Here is an 18,700-nt window from a genome sequence, read left to right as displayed (position 1 = left end):
CAATATAGCATTACCACTTTAATTTTAAGCCAAAATAATCACTTCTGTTTTAAAAAAAACCTTGAAAGTCTCTCTGAACTAAGCACAAAATTTACACATGTATGATTTCATATACTTACGCTCATTTCTCTGACTTAATCATATGCCACTTATGTTCTATACTCTTCTATTTATTCATAAATGTGCTTTTCCCAAAAAGGACTCTGGTAAGCTAATGTTGTGTATAAATATATTTAAATAAATAAATAAAAATACTTAAATACAGCTGTATCAATGCCTATAACTGACACACCTGTAGATCAGTAAGGAAATATGTGGGGTTTTTTGTGACTGGTAAGAACTGTGGATCAGACTTCATTTTCCTTCTTCAGTTTCATTTCCTTCTTCCTTTCATTTTCAGAAATGCCAGCAGAATCTAAAATCTCTAGATGGACTTCTGGGAGTTCTCTTTATTGAGGACTTGTGCTCTGCTTTAGCATTCTTTTTGAGTGGAAGTTTAAAAATACAGCTCCACACTAGCAAGGATCATTTCTCCAGAAACACTGCAGGTTCCTGAAAAAACTTTAGCAGTGTATGTAGTTGTGAAAAAGAGAACCAGCACTATCAAATTATCTGCCTCGTGCGATTACCTGATGCTGACTTGGAGCTCCATAAAAACATCCTGACTGACTTTCCTGTACTGCTTATTCCTCACCTGATGAGTCTTTGGATCATCCCATTCAAACTTAAAGACATGTCTTACTCTTTCCGAAATGAGTGACCTTTTGTGTTCAGATTTCAAGGCTACTGATAAGAAGGAATCGTTGCGGATTAGAAGAAGCAGGCTAAAAATTGAAAAGGCAAAGTAAGACAAAACTTTTATTAGACATTTTTAAAGACTGCTATCTTTTAACCAGACAAGTGTTTCTAGCAGTCAAAGGCTGATAGATTCACTTTTAGTGGTCTGGCCTTTGCAGTGCTTGTATTTAATAGCTGCACTGTATAGCAAAAGCAAATTAAATTGATTTTTTTGTTGTACTTCTGGTATAATACCAATTGTTTGCATTTCAGCAAGCTCCATCTGAAGTAACTGACAAGTGTTAATTGCAGACCACTGACCTTAGTTAAATAAAATGTAGAGCTCCAAGTTTTGATGAGAAAACTCAGTAAGCTATGAGCTAACTCTACTGAATTTATATTTGCATGCTTAACAGTGTGAGGAATAATAATCCAAACAAATGAAAGTTTCCTTATGTCAGTAAAAAGAGCCATGAACTATCTGTGTCCTGTACTTCTCCCAAAGCATGATAATGTTTGTAAGCTAGTCATACTATTGGGATTGTAGGCTTTGCTTAGCTAATACATCACTGCATGACAATAAACGAACACAGCACTGAAAATGTGGGTTTCTTAATGTAAAGGCCTTTTGATGTTCTGGAGGGCAGGAGATTCTTCCACTTTACATGGAGCAGCCAGTACTTCCATTCAATTTGACTCTAAAGTTACGACCTATCATCTTGCTCCTTCTAACATTAATAGCAAAACTCTCACTGACTTCTCCAGGGGTTAAACAAGTCTATTACTTTCACTCTGTCTGGAGTAAAAATGCTTTGTTTTGATATAGAAATCTGATTTTCTCTTACATCGGGTGCTTAAAAATCATAGCAAGTAGCTAAGCTTGTCATGATCAAGTATATACTAAAGCAGAAAGAGCACCTTATCTAGGCTGCACACAGAGTCAGGATGCATAAATTGCCTTTCATTAGTAGCTCTGCACTTTTATAATTCTAGTAGTTAAGCTATGTGCATGACTGAAACTGCATGGTATGCCAGCTTCATGAAACAGCTATTTTATTGTCCTAGTTTAGTTATCTCCAGCTCAGCTTACCCAAGGAACAACAACATTTCATAAACCTATCAACGCTTCCCTAATGAATACTTTGCTTTAACACAGAAGTTGCTGAATCAAGCATCAGACTTTGGCTAGCTGATAATGTTTACTCTTATGCTTACTAAACAGTAGAAAATAAACCAAAATTGGATTCTGGATTGGATCTTCTGCACTTGTCCTCCATTTTTAAATAGACTGTAGTATTTACAAGAGGAGAAAGAACTTGTTCAGTGATAGGCTCTGGGGTTTTATGTTTTGTTGGTTAATAAAACACTCTCCAAACACAACTTACATGAGAAGGAAAAGATTAATTGTCAAGCGGGAAATAAATACAATGAAACCATTTTTCTACTCCTTTTGGGGATCTCACTTCAGAACACAGATTTACTTTCCCCTCCTCCAAGTTGGTATCACCTTTCACAAAATGGGATGGTGAGGTACATTATCAGAAGGAAGTTAAATAAAGTATCATCCCGATTCACTCAGCTATAAAGTCCAGATCTTCCTTTCCCCCCCTCTGCTGGGGAGTTTATTGGCAACCTCATCCTCTGGTGATGACACATAAACAAGAGGTTGATTTCAGATGTGTGTTGCTTCCTCCCAAACTTCGTCATCTTTGATGAGGATATTTCAGTTATCTATTTTTTCGGTCAATTTATCTACCTGACTCTGCAACAGCTTTTCTGGGAAGTAGAGGTAACAGTGTTGGGGAAGACATTTTTTGACTTATTCATGAACTCCTGCATCAAACAGATTTTCAGTTCCAGCAGTGACTCATTTGAAGTAGTTACTGCTGGCAACAGTGGCTGAATAAACTGGTTATATGTGTAACCCCCTACTTCTTGGATGATTTTTAGTGATGCACTACAGATGACTCCTTTCCTCTGGTTTTGCCAGCTGACATCATCCTGGGTTCCTAATTCCTTTTTTCCTTCCCTTTGTTCCCCCTCTTTCTCCCTTTTAATTTTTTTTCTTCTTTTTTCAGGGTCCCTTACTGTAAAAGGATAGAGGAGAGCACCCATGACAACTGCAGATTGTATAAGCTTCCTCATTTAGATTGTTATTTAAAGTTCAACTTTCATGATTAGTCAAATGAATCAAAAAGATAATTGAGAGAGAGAGATTATGTGACACAGATATTAGTCACTACTGCTGATAGTTGGGTATATGGTTCTGTATCACCTATACAAAACTTGGTGTCAAGCTTGTATTCACTGGGCATTCATCATCAAGAAATTGGACTTAAAGTGAATTTTCTTCTAGGTTTTTCTTCTGTGATTAGCATTTTTCCATCTGTTTGTCATAGCTCTCTGTTGCTTGAAAAAGGTGTAAGGAGAAGGTCACTCATTTTTTCAGACCTTGCAGCTTAGTTGGTTGCCATGTGCTTCTTAGTCACTTAGTATAACTCTCACTCCCAAACTCTCCTATTCCATTAACTTATCAGCATCACTTAAGACTTTTGTTTGTTTCTGGTTTTAAGGAAAATGCATTCTGCGCTGCTGTAGTTTTGAAGACCTGACTTCTGGTGTTAATGAGATTCTGGAGTCAGAAGCTCTAAAACCTGTTTGAGATCACAAGCTTCAGTCCTCTGCATGATGGAGGGATTCTGTTTTGCAATTTCCTTTTTAGATTTTTGTCTTTCCAGGTTTCAGGCTTGTTCTCAAATGCTAGTCACTACAGAGTTACTAGTCTTGAGTTGTAGGCTTTCACTGATGGCCATTTTTTTTTGTGCTGTAGTGTTGTTACTGGCTCCTGGGGAAATAAACTCTACAGGCATCCTGCTCTGTGTTTCGTGACTGGAGCACAGTACACAATAACTGTAACACAGCTTTTGCCCAGTGTCAAGCTTGTAGCCCCACACAAGTTCTGAAGGTTAGTGGTACTTGTGGCTTCAGGCGCTTGTAAGTGAAGGTACAGCTTCTAGATATTATGGGATATTTTTTATAGGGAAACTTGTGGCAAGGATGCAGAATATGCCCCGGAGCTGACTTAAGAAACCTGACTACAGAAAGCAAGTCTATTGTAATATTATCTTTTCCAGGGTTCATCCTTTTGGTTTTTGCTATTAAGAGGGGCTATACAGGCCCACTACTTACTTTAGTGACTAAAAGGAGACTCAAACCGTATTTTCACCGAAGAAAAATCTTCTTCTATGTCCAAGTGCAGGTGATCATGCATGTGTGCTCCTAACCTAGTGGGGGGGGCTACTTTTTTTCCTCTTATACGTAAGGAAAATGTGCCACTGTCAAACACTCGTAGCACAAAGTCCAACACAGTCCTTATCCTTCAAAGAGTTGCAGGAACTTTTTCTGGGCGTCTTAATGCTTACAGGTCAGACATGAATTAGAAGACCTATGTTCACCCCATACTTTAAACAAATATTCCCGAAGAAGCCTATAGGAGGACCCTAACCACTGCCCAGTCCCTAAACTTCATAGCTGTCCCTGAAACTGGTCTGGATGCTCTCTTGTGGAACAGAATTCACCTCATGCTGGCGAGAATTAATTAGTATATAAATAGGGTAAGGAGATGGGATAGGAAGTTGAGAACTTCCTGTTCAGTGTTTGGCTTTGGTCTACCTCTGAATCACCATGCTGACACCTATAAAGGCATTGTCTAGCTGAGAAGTCCTAAGTAGTTGGTTTGGGTCCCCCTATTATGACAGTATAGCATTTAGGATAGGATTTCATGTGAAGAAAATGTGCAGGGCTTTTTGCAATTCAGAAACCATTGAACCACTAAAATGTGTACACCAGATACCTTTAAAAACCTGGATGCAAATTTGCAGTATACATGCTTAATTGAAATCTTTTCCTTCCCACAAGAATACACTGATTTTTTGACACAATGATCACAGCTACTCATATGCTAGAAAACTAAGAAAATCAATTTGATTCTATCCCAAAGCATTTATTAAATGTCAAAAGAATATACTACTGCAAAGGATCTGGTGGCTTGCCACAATGGAAATGACTCAGCCAGCTTGTTTAAAGAATGATATTTTAATTGCTTTGTAGATCACAAACCTGCCAGCCTTGTAATTTACACTGCTGAAGAACAAGACGACATCTCTCCTTGGCAGACAACTTCTTCTCTCCTGCTGCTGTATCAGCCAGATCTTTATACCTAGAAAAATCAGCACAAGTAGAGTTACTCTCATGTTGGTCTGGCTCACATCTTTGCAGAAACTGTCAGTTTTCCTTTGCCTCTCAAACCTTTGATATCCAAACTTGAAGCTTAGGATTCTGCTAAGGGTGAAGAAAACAAGAAGGCAAATCACTTTAAATCTTGTACATTATTAGGCATGACCTTGGTTAATAAGGGTGTGGGAAAAGTGATGTCTAAACCAAAGATTTGCTTCCTGCCTGTTCTTTGGATGCCTCACTGAAAATCAATGCAGAAGGAATGCAAAGCCTCACCAACTGATTTCATCAGTACTGAATTGGGTCACTGAAAGGAGGAAAATATTTTTTCAGTATGTGTCATATGACATATACCTATTAAGGAGTAATTTTTAAGAGTGACATTGATAAAAATTTGTTCCATCAGCCCGAAATATTTTTTTCTTCACTTTGAACAAAAAGTCTTACAGCAAAGAGACTTTAAGGAACTTGATCAGTTTACACTATTGGAAAGAAGATCAAGAGGAAATTTGATTACAGCATCCAGTACCTTCAAAGACAGAAAATGCTAGATATTAAGGGGTCTTTGATGTACCAGATAAAAGAACTAATGTAGGAAACTTAAATCATACGAAGTCAAATAAAGTATAAAATTCAAATTTTAACTGTGGACTTATTACAACATATTACTAAAGAAACTGATTAATTTTGTACATCTTGATGCTTCATATTATTAATATACTTTCTTGAAGATATTCCTCAGCCTAGGTATGACTGCATGTATAGAGATGGAATGCTTTTTCATTATTAAAAAGCCAGTTCTTGAAAAGGAAAGATTTTGCAAATGTGTAACTTTTGATTAAACTCCCAATAAAACAGTGGTAAGTTTTGAAGTCTGTGTGCTAACTACATTTCCTGACATTTTGTTTATTTGGTTCCTTAACAGCTGAATGCACCTATAGCTCTGGTGCAACCCAAAACCGTGCTGTCCTGGGACCACTCACATAGACCGCGCAGGCAAAGCTGCAGGGCTGGAATGACTCCAAGGACATCAGTGATCCCAGGAGCTGTGGCGACTCTGGAGCTACAGCTGCAGACAAACTGTCCTAAGGCAAAATTTCACCTACAGTTCTAGTGCTCTGGAGCTGCACAGACCCTTGGGTATTTCCTCACCTTCCGCATTGTGGAAATGTTCTCTGGTCTGGTAGCAGTCCTGTTGAGGACTCCATGGCTAAGTCTACAGTAGTAAATGAAATGTGAGAGGGATTATTTCTCTGGCATAGAAACCATCTGGCAAAAAACCTAGCCTGTCTATTAAGTACTCTGCTATGTTCTATTAAACTTTCGTCACCTTCCAACAAAGTGTAGCCATACTTCAGCTGTTTTCTGGGACTGGAGAGACTAGCCCGTCTTAATTCACAAATTGTGCCCAGGAACTGTATGGACCAATGCTGGTTGGAAGGGGCCAAACCTACACCAGAGACCCTTTTAGTTAGTCTAACGCTCCAGATGAGCAGTACAAAGCTCTGGATCCTACTTTCCCAATAGCTCAACTAGCTGTACAGTCACAAAGACACTTGTTTCATGGACTGCTATTAAGGCTGGGGTCACTTCATTTCCAGCTGTATTTTCTTAGAAATCATGGAGAATCAGAGATGTTAAAGAGACAACCGCCGGAAAGCTTAGCAACTGCTGACAGAAGCAAAGACAATTCAGCATTGACTTACAAGGCATGAAGAAGTAACTGTGACAGTGGTCACCCTGAAACTCACAGCAGAAGCTCAAATAAATGTACCTCATTCCTGAAACAGAGTCAACTTAAAATCTAAAAGGTTGATATTCTATGTTTGGATCTAAATATTTACTTTAGATCCATGCAAATCACATGCAAATCAAACCAAGGATAACCAAACCAAGGATAATATAATCTGTATTATACATGAAGCCAGATGAAAATGATCCACTTTTCTCCTCAGCTTTAAAAGTCTCTGAAATTTCATCGCACTATCCTGGAAGTCTAATCGGAATTCACAATTCCCTTCTATAGATTAAAACAAGCTCTTTCTTAGAAAAAGAGGACAGGTTAATGGTTGTGATAGCAAAGAAAGAGCTAACTATGGAAATTTAATTCTGCCACAAACTTCCCCTGTGAACATAGCAAGTCGTTTGGAAGATGATCTACTTTCCCTTAAGTTAGACACTGAAAAGCTACACTCCTCGCCTGAGTAAGTAATCTTGTTCTCAAGGCAGTCTGTGAAGATAGGTACTTTCATAGGGTGACTTGTTCTATGCATTCTCGATCTCTCGGTTAAAATGAGAAAAGATTGCCCTCTGGAGGTGCCTTTCTCTACTGACCATAGACGACTCGGCAGAGAAGTCCAGGCTGGGTGCTTGCATTCTGGATGGCTGAGAGTAATCTCACCTTCAGGTCTACTTGTCTGACTGTTTTACTCATCTGCAGGGTACTAACAGAAGGACTAACAGAACTTTCTTATTTTTACTATCTATCTTGTTCAAGCACACTGCCTATGTAAGTACCTAGGATAAAAAAGCACCTTTAGACACGGTGTCATCATCTGCTATCTCAAGATCAATAATTTTTATCTTGTATAAGGCTGCTTAAACAAAAACAACACAAAATTTGTAGGTTTTTTGCAGCCAGAATGGTTCCCTGATTTAATTCTCAGCCTAGTTGTGCAAATACCAGTGTTAACCTCAGGGAAATAAAGGGAATGGGTAAGAGGGAATGAGCAGACCACACCTGTTGGTAGCAGCCCAGATTTTTCCTGAACAAAAGTGGTGGTCTAATCATAAGTTTATTTATTTTTTTTACTTAGTTCTAAATGAATTAAAATATTTAAACTTTCTTAATTATTTCTTTTTCCTTTTGGGGAGATAGCCAAACACTATAGCTTTGGCTTAGGGATTTGTATTTTAAACTTGCTATTAACCTTAGTAAAAAATTATGTTAAAAAGAAAGCAAAACAAAATCGAAAATGAATGAAGATATAAAGAAGGAATAAAAAGTTACAAATGAGATATTATTATTAAAATGCAAATTGACATATCTTTAGTGTATCAGATACTTTCTATTGTGAACTGAACTTGTGTTACCATGTAGACACAATAATTTAGTGTTCTTTTAAATGTCATGAGTTTTATAAATTTCTTGAGACCCTTTCATGGTCTCAAGAATAGCAAAAGAACCTGTTATTTTTCAAATTTACTATATCACAGAAAACAGTAATTAAAAATACTGAATGTATGATGCAGGCTTGTATAGATAAACTTGAGTTAATTGCGAACAACAGGGCTTGGTTCTGGAGAAATGTAATCTGGAGAGTCTGAAAACTTCCCTTACCAGAGAATTCTTCCCCTGCCACTGCAGCCTTAGTTCACTCTGAAGTGAATGAACAAACCCAGTTAAATACCAGGCTTCTTCTCACTGAAGAAGGTCATACATTTTGCCCCAAGTAAATAATGCAGAGTGTATTTGTAAGGCTTTAGAGAGGATCCCGAGGAATCCAGTGAGCACGCTCAGTGCTACCTTGCTAAAAGCAGTCTGTAATCAGGTGTAATACACTTCAGCTAAACTTGGATTGATGAGTTGTCTAGACTTCTTTAAGAGCAGCAGAAGACACTATTCAGGTGTCATATACCCTACTGTAATATTGGTGCTTTCAACAGGTCAGATGAATTGTGCACTGTAAGTCTTCAGTTTCTTTCCATTGAGTAGAAAAGATAGTCTATGCTCTTGACTCCAACATAGAAATCTAATATTAAACAAAGTGAATCTTCCTCCTAGCCAAGTCAGTAAACTGATGAAAAACAGTATTTCACGGCCTAGCCAGAGCAACTTATTCACTAAGGGATCCAAAACAAAATACAAAACAGGGAGATTTAAAGAATTAAGTTGAATCACCCCCCTCCACCACGATGCCAAGACTAATGTAGTGTTGATTAGGAAATAAAGGCAAGACCTTTTCCAGTTACAAGTTGAGACAGGGAAAACTACTATCCGGGGGGCTCTCCCTAATGCCCCTCCACAGGAAATCAGTGTAAGAGAAGCTCCATTTTCCATAGCTTTGTTCTTAGCACCCTCCTTGTCCTAACTTGTAATTTTTACACACCTAAACAGAAGAAAGACCTTTGGCTAGACAAGATTCTCTGGTGTTGCAGAAGCTGTGCTCTGACCTCTCTTCCTTTGCTTCTGAAGGATGCTCTTTGTCAGGGAGACTTTTTGTTTGTTTGCTGCCAATACCTTCAGGTAGCTTGTGAATATGGAAAACTCAGTTCTCTTGGGTCTTCACAGATAAGGATGTTATCTGATCATTTTCTCCCTCACTTCCCTAAGTGCACAGCTGACAAGATCCAGCAGGCTGTTTTTCCCTGAGACAGAATATTCTCTAGTTCAGGTTATGGCACAGTAACCCACAGTAATATTCTAAGGCTCAACACACTATTTGATTTACACAGAGTGTGCACAAATAGGCTGTAGGTCTGTACTACCAGTTCTGTATGCAGGGCAAATCTTTAAGCATTGGAATAAACACCACAGCACTCAATTTCAACAGCACATCAACATGATAAAAGATACTAATGGAAAGAACATGGCAAGTACAAAGTGCACAAAAACAAGCAGGTCCAAATCAACAGCTTAAACCACATAGATGTCTTTGAGCTGAAGTCTCAAAAAGGGGTTTTGTTTGTCTGGGGTTTTTTTGCTATTCTTTTCTCAGAACTCTCTCTTGCCTAGCTAGGAAAGAAAGATAAAATTGACAAAGTCAGAGGCAGCTTCTGACTGCAATCCAATGTCCTCAGCAAGAGAACAGCTTCTAACACCGGAACTCCTATCTTTCCTGAAAGCAACTCCTTCTCTCCATGTCTTTGTATTGTTATTTAAAAAATAAAAGTCATGTATGGCTGGCATGTATCTGCTTTATAAGAGTGCTAAGTAATGCAGTTTTAAGTTTTAAATATCCAAAGACAGCTTATGCAAGGGAAAATAATCAGTCCTGCCAGTGTAATTCATTGTGTTCCAGTTTCATTTTCTCTTTCTTTTGTTTACCACAATGTATTCTCTTCGCCAAGGTAAAATGGCATGATTTAGTTAAGATCCATTGAATAGGTAGTAAATAAAAGGTGGCAATCAAAATTAACTTGCATCCTATATTTCTGCCAGAAGAAATGTAAAAATTGTCATCACAAAGGAATAAACCCAGGTTGTGCTGCATTGCTAAAATTATCTTTTTTCCCTTTACAAACTTCCCCTTTTCTTTCTTTGACAACCAGTAACAAACTGATGTATTATCATGTCTGCAAAGTATGTGAAAGAGATGGACTTTGTTTGAAAAACTTGTCATTATGTGTTCATAACTCAAGACTTTTAGTTTTGTTTGTTTGGATTTGGGTAGGATGGGGAGAGTGTTAGGCATGGTTTGTATTTGAAAAATCTATCAAGTGAGAGCTGAAATATCTAGAGGACCTATCTACTGAAGAGAGAAACTTAATAACTTGTAGGGGAAAAAAGGATGTCTAGAAAATTTTCAAGTAATAGAAACCTTATAAAAGCAGTCAGGAGTAAAGAATAGGATGGAATTTTGATTAATGTTATGTGTATATAAAGGATATATACTCATTCCACTTCCCTGTGTTATAACGTGGGGTTTTTTTTCTTGAAGGGATAACCTAATTATTTTTGAAATATGAGGAACATGGGAAATTCCACATAATTAGAAAAGGAGAAATAGATTATTATAGTTTCCAAGAAAAGAAAAGAAAAGTGATTCTGCCAATCTCTGTACAATATATCTGACATAAATATCTCATTATACAGTATAAATATTAACAACCAAAGCAATTATTAAAAAATTTGGAGAGAATAAATCTTTGGATGTGGAGAAGAAAAAGATGCCTTTATAAATAACATAATATAGCAAAGAAACAGACTGCATTTTGCGTTTCTTTTACAGGAGTTCAAAAATGTAGTATAAGTCTATAAGGTTCACCTTTATATGAAACACACTTTGCACTGAGGCTGCTTCATAGGGACTTACAGAATTAATTCAGATTGGTGTAGAGATGAGCATGAGGTGCAGTGTGCTTGACAGATTTGAAACAATGAGTAAGTATATATGGCAGTGAACCAAAACTTTAGAGTACCTGCCCATGATACTAGTGTCAGTTTCTTAAATATCCTAATTGGTATCAGCAACATAGCATTAAATGCCTATACCTGCACACAGTAAGTTAAGGGAGAAAATAAAATCAGTAATTTTGGAAGAACTGCAAGCACTTTTAATCTCTCTGGGTTAATATGGCACATTTGCTGTCAGAAAGAATCCTGGAAAGCGGTAACACTGAAAGTGACCTTACAGCAAACCGACCAGGCATCATAGTTTTATAACAATATTTTTATATATGCCAATGAAAGCCAGAAACTTTTCTGCTGGTGAAACATTCTGATTTTCTACTTCAATAATTAAAAATTCACTTCCTATACAAAAAGGTATGGGGGCATGTATAGCATGCTTTAACATGTCTATGGAAAAAGGAAAATACATGACATAGTGACATAAAAGGTATGTAACAGGGATAAAAGAGCAAAACTAAGGACTAAGAAATAAAAGTGGAAAAGACTCAGAAAGAAAACAGAAAAAAATTTATAGTGATGCGCATGTGGGTCAGCCACTGGCCCCATGTAGAGCTCAGTACAACTTTTGAAGCAGAATCAGGGCCATGAAATCCACTGGATCAGAATACCCTTGCATAAGAAGTGGCCATTTGAGATATTTTAATTTAGACTGAATAAAAAGCAAAATAAATTTCTCAGATAAAGATATCAATTTGTAATGGGTGATAGATAAATTACTTGGAAGGATTGATTTTTTTCTTTATTAAATTTTATGGTTTTGCATTAGGTTTTGTTATCCTTAATCTTTTCTAGACATCTGAATTTCAGTTTCTGGAGAGTAGGAATAACAAAGATATGTATGACTTAATCCTAGAATATTTATTCATATACTTCATGTAATTAAGCAGGGGCTTCCTCATCTCAGACAATGTGTCAGCAGAATAATAAATGGAATATAAATTATAGTTCAGCTCTTGGGATTAGTGGATTCAGCTATGCAAATAAAAAATGAATTCACAACATCTGCTAATGATTTGCATTACAATACTTTTGCATCATCTTACTTAAAGTTGACATTCCCATTCCATCTTGATAAAGCAGTATAAAAAAATATTTATTTAAGAAATTGGTAAAAATGACACATTAACTCAGAAATATGCTAGCATCAAACAGATAAGCTGCCCTATTACATGAACACTTGCCTCCAACTCTGTAAATGTTTACATTTATGTCTCTATAGGTAGGTCTTCTCCACACCTAACTGCCCCTTCATGCTTGGGCACTCCACAAACATACACACAGAGCAGTAAAATGCTTCAAAGTAAGCAGAATCTATGGACTGTAGAACAAATTTGACTTTATTTATCAACCTGCCAATTTGAATCTGTATAATACAGAGGTGATGCAGGACTGCTGTGTAATGAAGCTAGTTTCCCTTCTCCACAAACATAACTATAAAATAGGGTGTCAAAATTAAAAGTCCTCCTGCAAAACCAGAAGGTCTGAAACGACAGAAAATTAAAGCATACCAGCAGGTCAGCTTTGAGTAGGTCTAGGTACTAAGTCACCCTTCGAGGGGCATAGGACGAGGTTGTGACTGCTGGTCTACAGATCTGCTGGCACAGTGATGGGCATGATATTACAAGGGGGTAGAATTATGAGAAGACTTTGAAACGGTATTCAGAGAAGGCTGTGCTTAGGCCCCAGCTCTTGTCCCAGTGTTTGGAAGCTGGGATCATATGGCTGAAATAACTGTAAACAAGTTGTGTAAAGCAAAGTGACTTATGATTTTCCTGAAAAATACACAAGGCCTTTTCAGGGATGTGATACTGAGTTGAAACACCAAAGTGGACTTACACACACTTTCCCATTTGCTGTCCTGGTGAGATTGCTACTTCAATGGCTCATTGTTTGCCAAGAAATCTGTTCCCAGATCATTTGGAAATGTACTGCGATAGACACATATTGCAGAAGCAGAAAGCAAAACCATAGTCAAACAAAAAGTTTTACATTAGAGGGAAATAGGAATGAATTTGATCTTCCACCTACATGATGCTTTATTTCTTCCTTGCTTTTGTTTCTCCTCTTCTGCACAATCTTGACTGACTCAGACAAAGAACAATGGAAATACACAAAATCCTTCCCGCAGCGCTCACTGGTAGTTCAGATAAGGTGCATTGGGATTATGGGGAAGGTTTTTAGGACCTTCTTAAACCATACAGGCAAAATAGCTTCTCTGGAAGACCATCTCTACCTCTGCTTTCTTCTGTGGGAGCTTCCCTTTTGTTCTCTGAACCCTGTGAGTAGTACCAGTCTGGGTAACAGGGATTCTCCTGCTCTGAACTGTATAATGGTTAGACAAACTGTACACAAGCAACACTTTTAAAGATAGGCTAAGGCTGTTGCCTTGGCATACAGCATCAATACTGGACCAGATTCTGCTCTCATTTACTGTGCAGTACAGCAGGAGTAATTCTGCTAAAACTAATGATGTTAAATTAATGCCACATGGGTCTAAGCAAAAAAGCAAAGTAAGATCCAGTGATTAAGATACATAAAAGGATTTTACATGCACGCTTGCATAGGATTTTGTGTTTGCTCTCAGATGTCACCAGTATTAACTGCCTACCATTATTCAGTCTGACTAGGAAATCTAGCTTTAGAAAGTCTCATTCCAGGTTCTTCTGCTGGAGATTAAATCATTGTAAAGAGTATCAAGATGTGGATAAGGCGAAAAAGGGTGCCATGAATGTATGAGTTGAGTGGAAAGAATTTAACAGCTGCAGAGCCACAGAAAGAAAAAACAGCAGGAGTGTCACAGTTGCTTTTGAGTGTTGGGCAGCTGGACTGCATTTATACAAGTCTTATGAGCAGGGGAAAAAAAGCAGTCAAGAGCAACTAAAATTTTTCTAGGCACTGAAAGCACATAGTTATATTTAATTAATCAATGAATACAAAGGAATTATTTTAAAACTATACAGTAAAATTAATCCATGTGACAATTTGCACCTTAATTAGATAATTCAGAGTTCCTGCATAGTACCATTAGCATAAGCTAATGTGTTGCATACTTACTTCTTTAATATGTTTATTTTAAAGATATGCTGTTTGTATCAACTTAAGAGGTATATTATTTTAACAGGCATTGCCTTAGAAGGGTTTCAAAGTATAAGGATTAGTGAAGATATTAGTGATTGATAATATTTTCTTCTAACAGGTTTATTTCTATGGCAGGCAGTTGACTGAACTTCTTACTACCATATATAAATCTACATCCATTATCTTTGTCATTATGTGATGCCAACAAATTTTGAAGTACTCAATAACTATTTTCATTAAAACATCAAGGTTCTGAAATAATTTAGTGTTATTAGCTTAGCCGTTGGTTATAGGCACACAGAACTCAGTCAGCTTGTGAGATACGGGCCAAGAACTTTCAATATTCTTATTTGCACACAAATATAATTTTATTTATTTTTACAGTCCAGGTTTTTAGATGGAATCCAGTAGTGTGGTAGGTTTTTTAATACTCTGTGGGAACATTTCTCCATGTTTAGAAACAGTACAAGCTTTTAAATTTGTGAATGTGAAATATGCATAGATATTATAAGGATATCATAGAGTAACAGGCTTGTTTAGTAATTTAATAAATTTTAACCCTGAGGGATAAGAAATGTCAGATGCTAGTGGAAACTGAATGTCACTTCAGAGGTATCAAGGGTCGCACTTAACTCTGGAAATGAAATAAAATTTTTAAAATTTCACAGATCCTTCCTTAAGTTAAAATAAAGAAAACCACTGGAACTGCTGAAACAGCTTAGCCAGCATTATGTTTGAGTGTGCCCAATAGATTTATCATTGTCTAACAAAATGAACATAGCCAGGGAAAAAAAAAGGCGGAAGCAAAAAAGAGGCAGAAAAATACCTTGCATACCAATACCTTGATACTCTCTTTGAAACAGCTTAAAAGCCAGGACATTCTCTATGGCAGAGAACAATAAACTCCCTTGTAAGAAGCTCCACTAACTAAGTTTTATACATACAATACTAAATGTAATATAAATAATGCTGGAAGATTATTTAGATTGCACACCAAACATTTGGAAGTTAGGAAGTGCCAGACTTAAAACTGACCATGGCACTTTTATTTCCCTGTATCTGTCTACTTTATTATCTACATACAAACCCCAACTCAAGGGACCCCTTTGCATGTTGATCCTGCAGAACTCTTAAGTACATTACAGACATGAATAATTAACTGAATTCTGTGGAATAATACAATAGTTTACACCAATTTGTAATTGCTTCAGCAAATTATAGTTGTATTATAAAACTCAGAAGATGCCCAGCAAACTATGCTGATACTTGTCTTTGCCTTCTAAATATAGAATAAGCTAGATGTCTGACCTACTACTGAAAAGTCCAGTCAAAACAGAAACTTTATTTTCTCTTATACGCATTTGTGCACTGTCAGTAAGTCCCAGAAACACCAGCAACATTATCATTCTCACAGTCCAACTCCATGGCATGTAACATAAAGATTGATATTTTGCATACCACTTATTCTGTGAGCTAGAGAACCGATGACACCATGGTATATCTTCAAAAGCTGCTTCTGTTTCAACTCCAAAATGTTGCTCTCTGAGTTTTTTGGTTACAAACCATTAATTCTGTCCTTTGCCATAGATGGGAGCTAGAGTGAGACTGTGAAACACCTTCAAAACCGGATAATTGCAAAAAAGTCAGTTGAATCATATCCTAAAAGTGACCATTTTTCTCTATACACTATAAATTAAGTCAAGGGTAATTAGGTGAGTCACCATAGACATCTGAAGTTATCTAGTACATTTCTGGTCTTTCAAGTATTAAAGAGAAACTAATGGGGAAAATGGAGAAAACAAACCAAACAGCTCTAAAGAAACAACTCCAAAGGGGGTAAAACAGAATAGTCTACTTACACTTAAGAGTACGTGTAACATATAGAGCTATTTAGTTTATTCATAATATGAATAGGTCAGATATTATCACATTGTACAAATACATTTCACATGGCCTATAGCCTCTAAACCAGTCCCAAATTCCTACTTACATCTAGGCAACTCCCCGGGTGATGTACATACACCAATACACATGGCTCGCCAGGGAGAATGCCAGTGCACTCTGGGTTCTGGTCACCTCTTACAGTATAATCAATCCCCTATTAGCAAGCTTTCACAAGAGATTAGTAATTTAGAATAATTCTGAGACTGCTGTGAATTAACCCAAACTGGGCCCCGCTATCAGAAAGGATGACAGAGGGAAAAAAATACAAAAAACTGGAGGCAGAAGGAAGAAGGGATGCTTGGAAGTGATGGTCTTTGTCTTCCCAAGTAACCATTACATGTGAAGGAGCCCTGCTTTCCTGGAGATGGGTAAACACTCGCCTGCTTATGGGAAGTAGCGAATGAATTCTTTATTTTTCACTCCTTGCATGCACATCTTTTGCTTTCCCTATTAAACTGTCCTTATCTCAACCGACAGGCTTTCTAACTTTTGTCCTTCCAATTCTCTCCACCATGACACTTGGGAGGAATAAGCAAGTGATTGTGTGGGGCTGAGCTACCCACTGGGGTTAACCCATGACACTTCTTTATAGAATGTGATGGTTGCCAAAACTGCCAAAGACATAGTGGTTTTAAACTTTGTGGATGACCTTCATTCTTCACAGGAAATTATTCATTATCATGTTTATGAATTTTGGTTTAAGGTGCCCTCAAAACTGAGGACATCAAAATATTTCATTTAGTCACTTTTTCTTGCATTCTAAAAGAAAAACAAACAAAAGTGATTACCCTCAATCAGAAATATCACTTCCAGCTCTAGGTCTGAACCAACACAATGGCGAGATTGCCTTTTGGTATAAATTGATATCATTACATCTACTTTAATGGAATATTGCTTTTTAATACCAGTCAGATTACAGCTTGCTCTCCTTGCAAGGATTTCAGGTATCATGGCACTTATCAATGCAGTACTCTATCAGAAGGCTGATGATATTATTGCATAGCAGACAATAAAGCTAAAAGGGCCAGTGTGATGACCTATCACTTTGCAATCTACTTAGTACATCATTCTCACTAATGCCCTAACCTGCTCATGAAGCTCTGAAATGTACTGCTGCACTTTCTTAATTCACAAATTATATGTTATAAAATATTTTAACTTCCCTGCTTGCAAGAGAAAAAAGGGAGAAAGGAAAAACAGAGAGAAAAAAAATGAACACCAGAAAGTTTCTGGACAAAGGTTGTTCAGATATGCAATGGTGAGTCCCGTACAAGATTCACAAACACAAACAACACAGCAGTGCAATACAGCATCAGCTAATAGTACTGATCTAAAGATAACAATAGTTATTAATAACGGCTTTATGCCAGTTGCAGAAGGACAGATATTATTTGACCAAGCAATGATAATAGCATGAACATAAACTTCCCTGAGAAAAAAGGTATCTCTTCTGAATGATCTCTAAACAAAGTCAATTGTCTGGACAAGTTAGGAACAACTCAGTGCTCTGAAGCTGTTTCTGATTTAAAGTCCACTACTAGAGCATTTCAGTACCAATGCACACTGCCCTAAGTAGAACTGCAGATTTCAGAATGTACAGTTAAGTGTAACCTCTAAGAATTTAATCTAAGAAGAACTTCATACTGAAATCAGAGGGAAACCTGTAATTAGAACAGGCTTCAAATATACTTGTTTGCTCACTGCTGTGATTACCACAAAAATCCATTATCACTGTTCTATATCTTTCTTCCCAATACTTCATGCAAAAAGGGATGTTTTCCCATCTTTTCAAGTTACTTTAAAACAAAAATTCATTAAAACATTAAAACCCCAGAGATTCTTTATTTTTAACTGACTCCATACAGCTTAAGTGTTGTAATTTAGATATTTTAACATAGTCTGTTCATATAGGAGAATAAGGTTAGCCAATGAAAAAGAGGGAGAAGAAAGAGAAGAGGGGAAGAAGGCGAAGAGGAAGAAGAAAGAAGAAGACAAAAGAAGAAGACGAAAGAAGAAGGAAGAGAAAGGTGAGAGTTGCGGTCTGATGCTGTGCCTCCAAACTTGCACTTGACATTGTCTAACCAGTTAACACAAAAAATCTACTTATAATCTTAAAAATTGTGTCTGCATATGAATAGCTAAAACTAAAGGTTAGATTGATGCTATTTAAGCCATTTTTAAAGAGAACTGGAAATGGCAAATCATAACATTCTAGTGACTTATTGCTTCTTGCAACAACACTGTAAGAGATGTCTCTATGTACAGCTTTGGTGTTCTCCCTCACAATATGAAATTTTCTCTGCTGTTCCTTGAGTACAACAGAAGACAGAATGGGAGCTCCATGATGGAAAACACAAGACTGGGTTGAAAGAGTTAAACCCAGAAAAGACAGTCTAGAAACCTGAGAGACAGTAATGAAATTCCAAGAAACACTCAATAAGTGCAGAAATAAAGATAGGGAATAGCACACTAGCAGATAATTGTTTGGGCTTTCTGAACAACATTTTTTTTTCTCATCAAAATCCTGCAGTT

At 37.0% G+C, this 18,700-nt stretch overlaps 1 protein-coding gene across 2 annotated transcripts in view; it reads right to left on the bottom strand.

Moving 5' to 3' along the window:
• The window catches only part of MYO16 (myosin XVI), a 405,668-nt gene that overhangs the window by 63,224 nt on the left and 323,744 nt on the right, over nucleotides 1-18,700 (bottom strand). For both annotated transcript variants that reach the window (XM_040584517.1, XM_040584516.1), the window contains one exon: nucleotides 4,897-4,996. In XM_040584517.1, coding sequence (XP_040440451.1) covers nucleotides 4,897-4,996 — 100 coding nt within the window. The remainder of the gene's footprint in view (nucleotides 1-4,896; nucleotides 4,997-18,700) is intronic.

Source organism: Falco naumanni, chromosome 2 (genome assembly GCF_017639655.2).
Source record: "Falco naumanni isolate bFalNau1 chromosome 2, bFalNau1.pat, whole genome shotgun sequence".
NCBI classification, from domain to species: Eukaryota; Metazoa; Chordata; class Aves; order Falconiformes; family Falconidae; genus Falco; species Falco naumanni.
The sequence above is the reverse complement of the archived record's forward strand: the minus strand, read 5'-3'. Positions and strand labels throughout refer to the sequence as shown.